The sequence below is a fragment of the Muscardinus avellanarius genome, assembly GCF_963383645.1.
Source record: "Muscardinus avellanarius genome assembly, chromosome: 6".
In the NCBI taxonomy this organism is placed as follows: Eukaryota; Metazoa; Chordata; class Mammalia; order Rodentia; family Gliridae; genus Muscardinus; species Muscardinus avellanarius.
The window spans coordinates 52,880,596-52,893,320 of NC_137791.1; the positions used below are offsets into that span (position 1 = coordinate 52,880,596).

General features: G+C 49.8%; 1 protein-coding gene across 1 annotated transcript; it reads left to right on the forward strand.

Moving 5' to 3' along the window:
• Nucleotides 1-1,753: 1,753 nt before the first annotated feature.
• Nucleotides 1,754-8,009, forward strand: LOC308264344 (uncharacterized protein C4orf54; the record flags this gene model as incomplete). Its single annotated transcript, XM_080697542.1, has 2 exons — nt 1,754-1,812; nt 2,648-8,009. The coding sequence occupies exon 2, from the start codon at nt 2,679-2,681 to the stop codon at nt 8,007-8,009; it is 5,331 nt and encodes a 1,776-aa protein (XP_080553668.1). The 5' UTR covers nt 1,754-1,812; nt 2,648-2,678.
• Between the last annotated feature and the right edge of the window lie 4,716 nt (nt 8,010-12,725).

The window sequence follows — 12,725 nt, forward strand, 5'->3', positions numbered from 1 at the left end:
GCCAGAAAGCAAGCAGTTTGGAGTTCTTAATTTTTTAACTTTACCCTAAATTGGCCACTAGTTTTACATTTATGTTTTTTTTTTCTTCTAATGGATGAAAGTCTGTCTTATTCCAAAATTTAACTTATTTGATTTTTTAAAACAGAATTTGTGGTTTAAAATAAACGTGCCTTTTTGGAAATTGACTTTATTTGAAAAAGTTTTCCCTTTAATTTTTTTTTTTTACACTGGAATTCATTTAGATAGATAGGAAGCAGAAAAGGAGTCACACAACTATTTTGAAGGTAAGTAAATGTTTTAGAACAGCCCTCTCTGCCTCTCAGGGAACTTTGCTAGGGCTGTGCTCTCTGAGGGAGGAAGACCCTCAAGGGAAGATTTCAGAACTTGGAGTATTAAGCAATTGTGATTTAACTTGCACTCAAGACATCTAACCCTGTGATTTTAGTTTGCTAAGTGCTGGGAAAAACTCTGCTGAAATCTGTTGTGTTGTCATGACAGACAGGACCATATGGAAAGTGCTGGAAAATTTTCTCCTTGGACTATAATTGCTTTGATGGGCAGAAACGTTGTCTTCCATTCAGCTATGGAGTGTGTATGCCTCGCAGTATTTGAGGCCATCCTCTGGGTCCATCAGCCAAGGCAGGATCAGCTTCAGAGCAAAATTAAAATGGGGAACTGAGAATACTCTGCTTGCCCATGGAGCCAGCTATATTTCGTTTCATTTTATTTATAGGTTCATGTTCCTTAGTCTCTGAGTACAAAATGTGTACACAGGTTGATTGTATTAAAAAAGGGCAAACTGTTAAATGGTTTATTTGTGATCACTCGGATGAAAGTGCCTAGTGGATAAGTCACTCCTTCTAACTGATTACCTGGGTGCCCCGTAGAGTATTTGATTGTGGACGTCATTAAGAACGTGTAGCATAATGGTTAAGATCCAGGCTGCAGAGCCAGACTCCGCCTGGGTTTGAATTCCGTTTCATAATTTCTTAATATCTCTGTGCCTTATCTTTCTCATCTATAACATCAGTACAATAATTCTGTCTTAAGAGGTTTAAGCAAATTGATATACATACACATTAAAAAGCACTTCAAGTAGTTCTGGGCACATGGTAAACACAATATAAGTCTTAATTGTAATTATTATTACTATCAGCAAGAAATTAAGATTTTTGTGCCATTTCTTTTTCCTTTTTCTTTTCTGTCTCTTCACCTGAGTTCTGACTCTAGATCTACACCATTTTCTAACATTTCCAGCTCTCCTCTGACGGTGTTTTTAATGACAGTGGTGTGGGCAGAGGGAGCTGTGGGGAGAACAGCAGGGCTGTGCAGTCTGCATCCCAAGGGTGAGAAGGTAGATGCACCTACCCACACGACTATTCAGAGGAAGGGACATTTTTCCATGTGGGGGTGGCATTCATGTTGGAAGGGGATGGTTGTTGGTGTTATTTTTGTTCCCCACAAATGTGAATGTTTAAAATAGTGCTTTATTCAATCGGCATCAGTGACACATACGCTATGTATAGTGGTGGAATTGGGGCCGGCAGGTGATGAGGGACAGATCTCACCAAGGCCAAGTCTTGGTTCTCCATCGATAGGACCCAATGTCTTGCTCCGAGGTTGGCGAGGTTGGCTAGCATGGACCGCCATCTTGAGTTGCCTGGCACACTTACTTGTACAATTACAGACTTGTGTGAAATGGATGCACCTCAGAGCCGGTGGCCTGGGAGTTGGCTTTGTTCCCGGGGGGCATGCCAGCGGCTCACATTTCCTCTCTGAACCTCCCTCCAAGCCGCACTGTACTCACGAAGGGTAAGCACTTTCGTTGTTCTGTCCTGCTTTCTTGACTCTGTGCCCTGCAGGTCTGGAATGCAGCCAGTGAAGCCAAATGCTGAGACTGTGGCTCAGGCTATATTTAATTGGGGGCTTATTGTCTTGCCATGATTTAACAACTTGAGGGAACGTTTTTTGAGATGGATTAGGCATTGTAAGGATTTGGAATAGTATCAGTTTGGAACCAGGGTGCTCCTTTTTCCTGACTATAATTAAAGTTTATTTAAAGCTGTAAGTTTTAGGTCTTTAAAAGTATCCTTTTATACTCTGAGCCAACACATCAAGGACTAGAGTAGGGATTCTTCCTATTTTGAAAGAAACAGGTAATATTTCGTAAAGTGTAACTTGGGAAAGGGAGATGAAATATTTTTCTGTTACCAGAACTCTTTTGAATTGGCTCTCCAAAAAAAAAAAAAAAAAGTGCGTAGATTTTTGAGGCAATTATAAAGCTACCATATGTATGAGGGAGATTTTGAAATATTTCTGGAGTGTCCTCTACTGATTTAAAGTTCAGTGCAAAATCCGAATTTGTTTAAGAAGGGGGAAAATCCATTCAATCAGAGGCTTGGGACAGAAAGATGGCAGCAAGTAAAGAATAATTGCAGACTTGCTAGACATCTCTATAATAAATTGTACGAAGCATTTGGTCGATTTGAATTGGAAGCCGCACGCCTCCTCCGCCCCCACCTCCTCTTTTCATGTCCTCAGTCCTCAGAGCCTCTTCCCTCTACCCTCAAATGTGGTTTCATTTCGACTAGGGAATGGACACTAAAAATATTTCTGGAATGACGTGACCCTCTGTCGCCCCATCCAGGAAAGGAACAAGGCTTCACAAGAAACAGCACATGCTTTCCTTTCATTTCTGGGAGTCCAGGGGTCCACCTACAGAGGCTGCTCTTCACGTGGCCAATGGCATTCAGACCCCCAGCTGCCGACCGCACCAGGCAAGTGGCTGGACAGGACAGCTCAGCTACAGGACAGTGGCCACAGTCTCGGCCAGTGCGGCAGCCCCCCAGCCACGGTCCACCTCTGCTGCCCAACCCGGGAGCCTTCCCTCGCCCCTCAGGCTTGCTGCGGCCCCGCCACAGGGGCTGAAGACCTGGGAGGTGCTGGCAGCAGTGGCCTTGGTTCCTACAGCCTTGGGGCCAGTCCAGGCACATGGGACCCTACTGAGGGCAACAGTGCGGCCCCTCCAGGACCAGAGAGGGCCCCAAGTCAGCCCCTGTGCTCACCACTGCCTCTTCCTGTTGCTGAAACCTGGGCAAGGGCTCAGGATGGAAGCCACCACTCTGAAGCGGAACTCGCAGCAGGTCGGGCTGGTGGAAGTGCAGGAGGACCGGGTGAGCGGAGCGCAGGGCAGCCAGGAGCGTGAACAGCAGCTGCAGCCGCTCCCCAAGCCTCCAGCCTCCTCCCAGCAAGAAGCAAAATATGTGGAGATGTACGCTTCAGCCAGAGACCAGAGGGACGGTGTCCGGACCTTGAAACTTATGCTGGAGCCTGAGGAAGAAAAGGCCACTGGGAGCCCAAAGGGGAAAGCTCAGGATGAAGCCAGCAGTCAGAAACACCAGGCTCCAACCCCCCTGAAGGATCCTGCTTCCTCTGAATGCTCCAGCTCCCAACTCTCATCCTCTTCGTCCTCCTCCCCGGTGGACAAAGCAAGAGACGATGGCATCTCCAAAGTGGACGATTCCACCACATCATCGGGGGCTCTGGCGACCTCCTCCTCATCCTTGGGCTTTGAGAGTGAGAGTGAAGTGACCTGCCAACCCCAGGGAGGAGAAGGAGGAAAAAAAACAGGAGGAGGAGAAGGAGAGGGGGTGCCAGGAGACGGAACGGAGTGCAGGGACATCATTGCCAAGTCCCAGAGCAGCAGGGACCCCCCCAAAAATGAGGAGGCGCACTACATCACCACCCATGAGATCCAGCTGAGCGAGGTGGAGCAGGACATGGACTTCGATGTGGGGCTGGCCTCTCGCTGGGACTTCGAGGACAATAACGTGATCTACTCCTTTGTGGACTATGCTTCCTTTGGTGGCAGTGACGAGACCCCGGGAGACGTCACCACCCCCACCGAAGAGGATGACAACAGCTGCTACCTCAGCACCACTCCCAGCCCCAAGGCCACGCCGACACCCAGCCCCATCAGCAGCGACCTGGCTCGCCCTGGCGCAGGCAGCAGCAGCAGCGACACCAGCAGCACAGAAGTGGGCAGTGGCCCCTCTGACGGTGACCCTGTACCCCCACCCACTGGCCCTGGCACTGCCACTCAGCCCGAGCCCTCGCTGGAGCCCCGGGAGGCAGCCTCAGGGGCAGCCACCACCGCCACAGGCAGCTGTGGGGGTGCAGCAAGCCAGATCCTCCTATCAATCAAACCAACTTCCCGGGCTATAAATGAGCCTAGCAACGTGCGTGCAAAGCAAAACATTATTTATGCTGCCAAGCATGAAGGCGACATGAGCCTCTGCGTCTCTACAGCTGCTGAACACAGTTCAAGTTCACCGAAGCAAAAGTCGGCTGCAGCCGTGGCTCAGGACCATGCAAAGAAATTCATTGCTGTCCCTGCTCGCCTGCAAACCAGGTGCGGGGCCATTCGGGCAAAGGAGCTGGTGGACTACTCGAGCGGCGCCTCCAGTGCCGTGAGCGAGCTGGACGATGCGGACAAGGAGGTGCGTAACCTGACCTCCCGGGCCTTCCGGAGCCTCGCTTACCCCTACTTTGAGGCTCTGAATATCAGCTCCAGGGAGTCCTCCACCACCCTGTCCGAAGTGGGCTTTGGTCGCTGGTCCACCTTCTTGGACTTAAAATGTGGGGGTGTCGGGGCCAGGGTGGAACAGAGCCTCCTCAGGAGCAGCGCAGCCTCTGTGGCTGCAGGTCTGAGGAAGGGCGGCGGGGCCAGGGCCACTGCAGACCAGCTGTACATCCAGTCCAAGAAATCCCAGACCAAGGCCTTGGAGTTCGTGGTCAGCAAAGTTGAGGGAGAAATCAAACATGTGGAGACACCCCTGTGCTTCCAGAAACAGGTCCAGACAGGCTCCTGCGTCGTCACCCTTCTGGAGCCCCTGAATTTACGCAGTGAGAGCAAAGCCAGCTCAGCCACCGGCCCCTGCAGGACCTCCAAAGGCTCCAGCAAGGGTCCTGGGTCAGTGTACACAGACGATGGCTCAGAGACCTCTGAGAGCAGCAAGCCCGCCTCCCGCGGCGACGGCCCCCAGAAGAAGTCCAAATTTGCTTCCAGTCTGCTCAAAAATGTCATCTCCAAGAAGATGCAGAGAGAACATGAGTTTAAAATGGAGCGGGGAGAAGTCACTGATACGTCCCACCATGGCACCTCCAAGGACACCGAGAGCCCTCCAGGGCCCGAGAAGCCACGGGAGCGGGGCCTGCAGAGGCAGAATTCCCGCCACTCAGAGGCGGGCTCCGAGCACACCGTGTTCAGCGTGTCTGATGCAGGTGCGGAGGGGTCCGTGGCTGGGTCTAAATCCCCAACTTTCAAAGCCAGTACTCCTCGAGAAGGCAACGCGGGCTCTGGCCGGAATTTCACCGATGGACACATAGAAGTGTGTGAAATTAAAAAGAGTGCCTCGGAGACTGTGAAAGGCATCTTCCTCCGAAGTCAGAACAGTGCTTTCCGGTCTTGGAAGGAGAAAGAGGCTGAGAAGCAAGAAGAGAAAGCCCCCATCGGGAAGCTGACGCTCCCCAAAGGGGGGGACTGGAGGGCCGATCTCGGGGGGATCTCTGCCAACAAGTCCACCATCATGTCCCGCCTCTTTGTCCCCAACATCCAGCAGACACCCAAGGACAAGCAGCCAGGGAAGCAGGCCACCAAATACCCTGCTGCCCAGGCCACCACCACTGCAGTGATTAGGCCCAAGGCTCCCGAAATCAAGATCCGGCTGGGGAGTGTGCAACAGCCAAGCTCGGACTTCAACATCGCCAAATTGCTCACACCCAAGCTGGCTGGTGGCAGCGCCTCTAATCTCTTCAAGACCATAGAGGACAGCAGCAGGGCACAGCAGAAACTCTTCCGTGGGGACAATCTGGAGAAAGTGCCCCAGTTCCAGGTGAGAGACATCAGAGACAAGTCCAAGGCTCAAGGGCCCCTGCATCAGGTGAGAGATGTCAGGAAGCTAATCAAGGGGTCAGGGGATGGCAGTGAGAAGGGCAGTGTCACTCCCGAGCAGGGGCTGACAGGGCCCAAGCCCAGGCAGCTGGCTGCTGCAGCCGGAGGGTCCAGTTCCCTGTCACCCATGATGATTATGTGCCAGGCTGTAGTGAACCAGAGAGAAGACGGGGTAGACCGGGAGCTCAGGGATGGCACGGGCACAGGTAGCAGCAGCCAGCCCATGAATTCCTCCTCCCCAGAAGGAACAGTCTTGGTTCACAGGGCGTCTGGCAGGCTGCCCGTGGCCACCATTGCCCCCAATAAACCCGAGCAGGGCTCATACCTGCCTGTGCTCAAGATCGTCTCCAAGGTTTCTGCTCAGAAGACCCCAGAGAAAGCCAAGGATGAGGACATCAAGGAAGAAGGGAAGACCCCAAAGCCTGCCCGGAACGCCCTGGAGAAGCTGACGGCTGCAGTGAGGTCCATGGAGGAGCTGTACAGCTTCAACAGGAATGAATGGAAACGCAAAAGTGACCCCTTGCCTGTGATGGCGGACAGCCACGTCCTGTCGCTCATTGCCAGTGAGGAGCGGGAGGGAGGCGCGGGCCCTGAGGTAGACCCTGACAAGTTGGCCAAACGGCTGGGTGAGGGTGAAGAACGGGGTGCAGGAAACAAGGGCGGTGTGGTCCTGCGAGGAGCCCCCCTAGAACGTCTGCAGAGGAGAAACTCCAACCCCAGCACTGAGAGCGTGTCTGCCCGGGCAGCCGCCTTCGAGAACATGGCCAGGGAAAGGCCCCGGTCCCTCTACATCCCTCCAGTCCACAAGGAGGTGGAAAGAGCCCAGCCTCTGCAGCCCCTGCCGCCACTCCCCAGCGGCCGGAACGTGTTCACCGTGAGCGCCAGCAGCACTCAGAAAACTGGGGGTGTCGCTGGCAAATTCCCACAAGGGCCTTCACCAGAGAGTGCTTCAGTGGCCAGGGGCATCAAATCGCAGGGACTCCGGTCCCTCAAGATCTCTCCCGCCACCCAGGCCCCGCCTAGTGAGGCCACCGACAGGAAAAGTGGCATCAACTTGGAGAAGAGCAACAGTGACTGTGAGAATTACCTGACCATCCCCCTTAAAGGAAGCACAGCGGCTGGGGAGCTGCCCGGCAGGCCTGGGGCCGCAAGACAGGCGCCCCTCATCTCCTCGGCAGCCACACTCTGCAGCTTGCCCCCACTGAGCGCCCGCAGCCAGGTCTCCAGCAGCCCCAGGGGCTCTCAGGTGAGCGGAACCAGCCGGCCAGCTTGGCGCACCAAACCCGACAACCCACGGGAGACGGCTGCTGTCCCCTCAGGGCCGCAGAGCCCCGAGCGAACCACCACTGCCATCTACCACCAGCAGCCACTACCCTTCAGTCTGCAGGGGGCCCAGCCTCAGGTCCTCTGCTTCTCCCCACCTGGCATGCCTGCCCCAGCACCTGCAGGCCCAGCTGCGGTCCCCACAGACCCCTTTCAGCAGCCACAGCCTCAGCAGACTCAACGCAAGATGCTTTTAGATGTGACCACCGGCCAGTATTATCTGGTGGACACACCAGTACAGCCCATGACCCGGAGACTGTTCGACCCTGAGACGGGACAGTATGTGGATGTGCCCATGACTTCTCAGCAGCAAGCTGTGGCTCCCATGTCCCTCCCTGTGCCTCCCCTGGCTCTGAGTCCTGGGGCCTATGGACCCACCTACATGATCTACCCTGGGTTTTTGCCCACGGTGCTGCCCACCAATGCCCTGCAGCCCACGCCGATTGCTCACACTCCGGGGAGCAGTGAGCTCTCCATGGCAACAGAGCCCCCCAACAAAGAAGCAGCTGCCACATTCACAGAGGCCCCGTACTTCATGGCCTCTGGTCAGTCCCCTGCCTCCCCTTCCTCCTCAGCCCCGGCAGCCACATCCCAGCTTGTGGGCGCCAAGGGCTTTGCGCAGCTGCACGGCAAACCTGTCATCAGCATCAGTTCTCAGTCCCTGGGGCCACGGATCATTGCTCCCCCTTCCTTCGACGGCACCACCATGAGCTTCGTGGTGGAGCACAGATGACCAGGAATTGCCAGGGAGCAGCGTGGAGCCCCTGCTGGTGAGTGGACTTTGCTCTGGTATCGAGTTTAACAGAGTAAGAGGCAATCATGTTTCTTGCTTAGCATTTGAAGGGGCTCATTTTCTTGCTGTGTTTCCTTCTCCCCATTCCTCAGTCCTCGTGCCCAGCCTTTCCCCTCTGACCTCCCACACTTTCTGAGTGTTTTTCCCACCAGAGAGTATGAGGGACATGAACCACTTATCTGTCCCTTCAGCCTTTGGTAAAGGTTAGAAGGAGGGAGACATGAAAACCTGGTCTGGATATCGTGGAGCGAGCCCCACTCTTTGTTTCTGACTGTTCTGGAAACACAGGTACCTCATCCTACCTAGATAATTGGAAAGGCTTTTAATCTGTTTGCTTTCCCAGAAGGAAGGGGAGTCAAAGCCTGCCATTTTCTTGGTAGGGAGGGTTTTTCTAAAGTCAGCAGAAAAGCTGATCTCTTCTCTTTCCCCTACCTCTTCCTCTTGAAATGTTTTATACAAAGGAATTGTCTTTTCTAAGTCTGGCTTTTCAGTTTTCTAATGATGAGAATACTTTTCTTAGGGTAAGTCCAAGGTGTCTGTCTGTCTGTCTGTCTGTCTGTCTGTCTGTCTGTCTCTCTCTCTCTCTCTCTCTCTCTCTCTCTCTCTCTCTCACACACACACACACACACACACACACACACACACACACACACACACACTTTGACCTCCTTGAGAGGGGGAGATTTGGGAGCTGCAGTTAGTTGCTCTTGGGATGGAGCTGGTGTGTTTGAGCTGGCCCTTTTCCTGCTGGATCCATCATACCCCACAGCTAAGCCCCACAAGGCACTATTTTCATATCTCTGTTCTCTCAGAAACAAATTAACTTCCGTGCTTACCCCCTCTGCAAAGGAATTCACAGAAAACAGATTCCTGACACTTAGGCTCATCCATACTCGCAAACAGGAATCCCTGCTGTAAATACAGTCCATGGAACTTGATAGGAGGAGTGAGTTTGGCTGCTCTGAACCGGGACACTTCAGGTCAAACACATGAGACTGGGCAGAGACACCTTCAGACAGGGGCTCAAAGGGTCAGAACTGTGTGCACAAACTTGTCCCTCACTTCCCCTCATGCTCTGGCACTCAACCTTCCAGGCTGAGGTCATAAATACTCTAGGTAGGACTTCTACTACTTGGTAAAATCACATTGAATGGAAACAGGAGATGGAGATAAGAGAAATCCTGCTTATGCTTCTATGATAGAAATGCATCCTTTTTCTCTTTCTCCATGTAACTCAAAAGGAACAGAGAAAAACTGCTGTTTTGTGCAATGAAAGAGACTTAAATTAGAAATTACGATTATTGGATTTGAGTCACACAGCTTCTCCCCAGTTACATGATCTCGGGCATGAAAAACTGTCTAGTGTTCATGTGTCATGTCTAGTTGGGGACAATAATATTTATGCCTCAAAATGTGTCTGAATATCATATGCTAAAACCATTTCCAAATTAAGGAACTGTTACTCTGTATTATCACATTTATTTGAACTGTTAAAACAACATGAGGCACTATAAAAAAAAAGAATTTTTTTCCACTTGAAGAATTCAGGTGGAAGTCCAAGCCTCATTTTAGTTGCAGTCTAGAAATAGATGACTTTTTCCTGTCCAAGAGCCTGCAACAGGCCCTGTGTGGTGATCACAAGTAAAAAAAAAAAAGGGAGGAGGTTTAGAGATAAATAATACATCTTTTGTTTGGTGTAGAAAACACAGGAAAAATTCAATATGCTCATGCAGGAGACTCAGAATTGAGGATTAATTTTGCAGAAGGAAGAGTAGCCTAGGGGCAAAAGCTCTTTAATCTCCCAGACAGGTGGTATGTTTACCTAGGGCTATTTTGGACCAGCTAATCCTGAGAGGCCTTGGTAAAGCCCTGGAGGTGCAGCCGCAAGGGAAGAGGGACAGGGACCCAAGGAGGGAGCCCGCATGCCCACAGTGTCCTCTTGGCAGCTGCCTTTGGCCTTTCTCTTGTCTGCCGAGCCTGGAGAGACTAGACTTGGAGTTTTGTCCCCAGATACACATATAAATCACAGTTTTGACTATTTGAGACCTGAACAATGATTTTTGAAAAATTTTTCCCTTTTGGAAGCATAACTTTTATTTTAGTAAACAGCTCTAAAGATAGGCCAATGCTGGATTTTGATTTAAGCAGACTAAAGGTTAGCTTTTCCTGTGCAACAAAAACCTAGTTACCAAACTCTGATATGAGTTACAATTCTTCAAAACTCAGTCTCCTTAAAGTTCTATACCATTTTTCAAAGAAAAGTGAGATTTTTTTTTAAAAAGGTATAGTTCTTTTCTGTTCCTTGTATGACAAAGTTCTTAAACATTGTTCACATATTTCAAAATAGCAGTTGATGCTTATGCGGATGGCCAGCGAGAAGTCTTGAAAGGTGGTTGTGGTTCAGTATTCTCTAAAACACTAGACTTTTGCAGGGATTTTCCTAGGGTAGGATTTTATGTCCTCTTGAACCAAAATCAAGTTGCATAAAGCGATTTGTCCAATCACAATATTTCACAATATTGGGGCTTAGAAAGAGATTTGCTGAGGTTCCAAGAAAGGAGAGAGAGAGCGCGCGCGCAAGAGAGAGCGAGAGCATGAACCAGGAACTCTTGAGCTGGCTTGTCTCTCCAGGGGCATACCACCCCCTGCAGGACACTCTGGAAAGTACTTAGTAGGAGACCTGGAACAAAGGAAGGTTGGTAGAGGACTCCGACCTGCCAGCAAGGATATCTGGAATCTACTCCCTAGAGACATTTGGCCACAAACCATCCACATTTCTGTTTGTATTTCTGGACATTTATAAGATGCAAATTTAAAAGAAATGCACTAATTTTCTCATTCATTCATTCATTTATTCATTCATTTCTACACTCTACCAGCCACTCCGTGATGAGATATAAACCCACCTGTGACCCCGAAAGGCCCCACAGGTCAGGAGCCCACACTACAGCAGGAAGAGGCAAAGCCCTGCACACAAACCTGCGAGCTAGTGCTCAGAACAGTCAGAACATTTAAGAATCCTTCCAGCTCAGAGAATAAGTATGCCATCCTCTATTTTTAGCACTGCATTGTAACAGGGAGCATTTCTTTTTTCCTTCTCATATATATAACCCAGTGCTGTTATCTTTTTTTGATGACTCTGAACTTTCCTTTATAGGTAGGGTTTTCTCACTTCTTTTTGTCCTGTGTTCTATATTCCAGCACTTCTCAAACTTTGCTGTGTCACAACCCATCCTCAAAGATAATTAGTGATATAATATAATAATATAATATAATATAATATAATGTATATATAATAATGCCACTGCACACTGTGATGACTAGGCAAGGCTGTTTCCCACCTGGCACCTGGAGGCGCAGTAGTCAGATAGCCACAGAGGCAAGCCATAGCAAAACCTCACCAGTCTATTTTGTGTTAGGCCTTTGATGTTTGTTAGTATACTTTGTTTTTTAAAATTCCCTTCCCCACAGGCTCTCTGATACCTTTCTGATGAGACTTTCTGTTTTTGTTTTCTGTTATTCGAGGCCTTGGCTGTGTCCCTCCTCCTCTGACACATTTGCTCCCCTGCCCACCTACTTTATGTCATATAGTTGCCTTAAAATTTCAATTGAGACTTAATACTGGAGGCCATTTATAAGAGCATACAGATGAATATATAATACTAACAACAGAAAACTTTAACTGGTGCTATACCTATTGACATAGTGAGTACCAGTGTAAGAGAATTGAAATTATTGAGCTTCATTTGAATGCTTTTTCCTTTTTCTTGCAAGGTTTTGTTTCTTCGTGGGTGCTACTGTCTGTTTTTTATACATCATCTGAATGTTTTCATGTTGCTCCAACATGGTTGGTATTTGTTTTCTCCTCGCTTCTCAGTCATTTCTACCCTTTCTAAAGGACTCCACATGTCAGTGAGTGGTGTGGAAGAAAAAGCTGGGTTCAGGGAGAGCTGTTTCTGTGTTCTCAAGGGCTCCAGAGGAGTTCCTATGCCACCAAACCCACTTTCTTTGTATTAAAACTTCAGGAGAAAATTGTGGTTCCAAGAAGTGGCCCTTCTTTAGTCACAGTGTCCCTTTGGGGCAGAACTGGGACTCAAACCCTGAATATTCCATTACAGGATCTTTTTGGGGTGTGCTAACCCTTTCTGCATCTCTTTTTTCTTCCTAAGGCTACTTTTCTTGGATGGCCTTACTTTCTGGTATCCATCTGCCTTTCCCCTTGCTATTTGTTTGACAAACTATTTTTGGCTCTCTGCTGTATGTATGTATGTATGTATGTATGTATGTATGTATGTATGTATTTACTTATTCACCACTTCTCCCTCACCCTGTTTCTTGTTTCCCATTCACTTCAGCCTGATGGACTTCAAGGCCCCACCTTGCATCTTTCCTTCCTTCACACTTTGTGGTTCATTTGCATCACCCACTGCACAGCTCCAAGGCCTGCAGCCTGCAGCCTGTCACTCCCTCATCTGAGCATCTTCCAAGCTTTGAGCCCCTCTCAGAGATGGGTCATCAGAGAGACAGGGATGTGGCCCTTGGTGGTGGGCAGATGGAGGCCAGGTAGCTGAGCTGCTGGCTTTGACATTTTACTTTTAGTTGATCCCATAATTACATTCTAGAACTGACAACTTTAACTTTTGCTTTTCTCCCTAA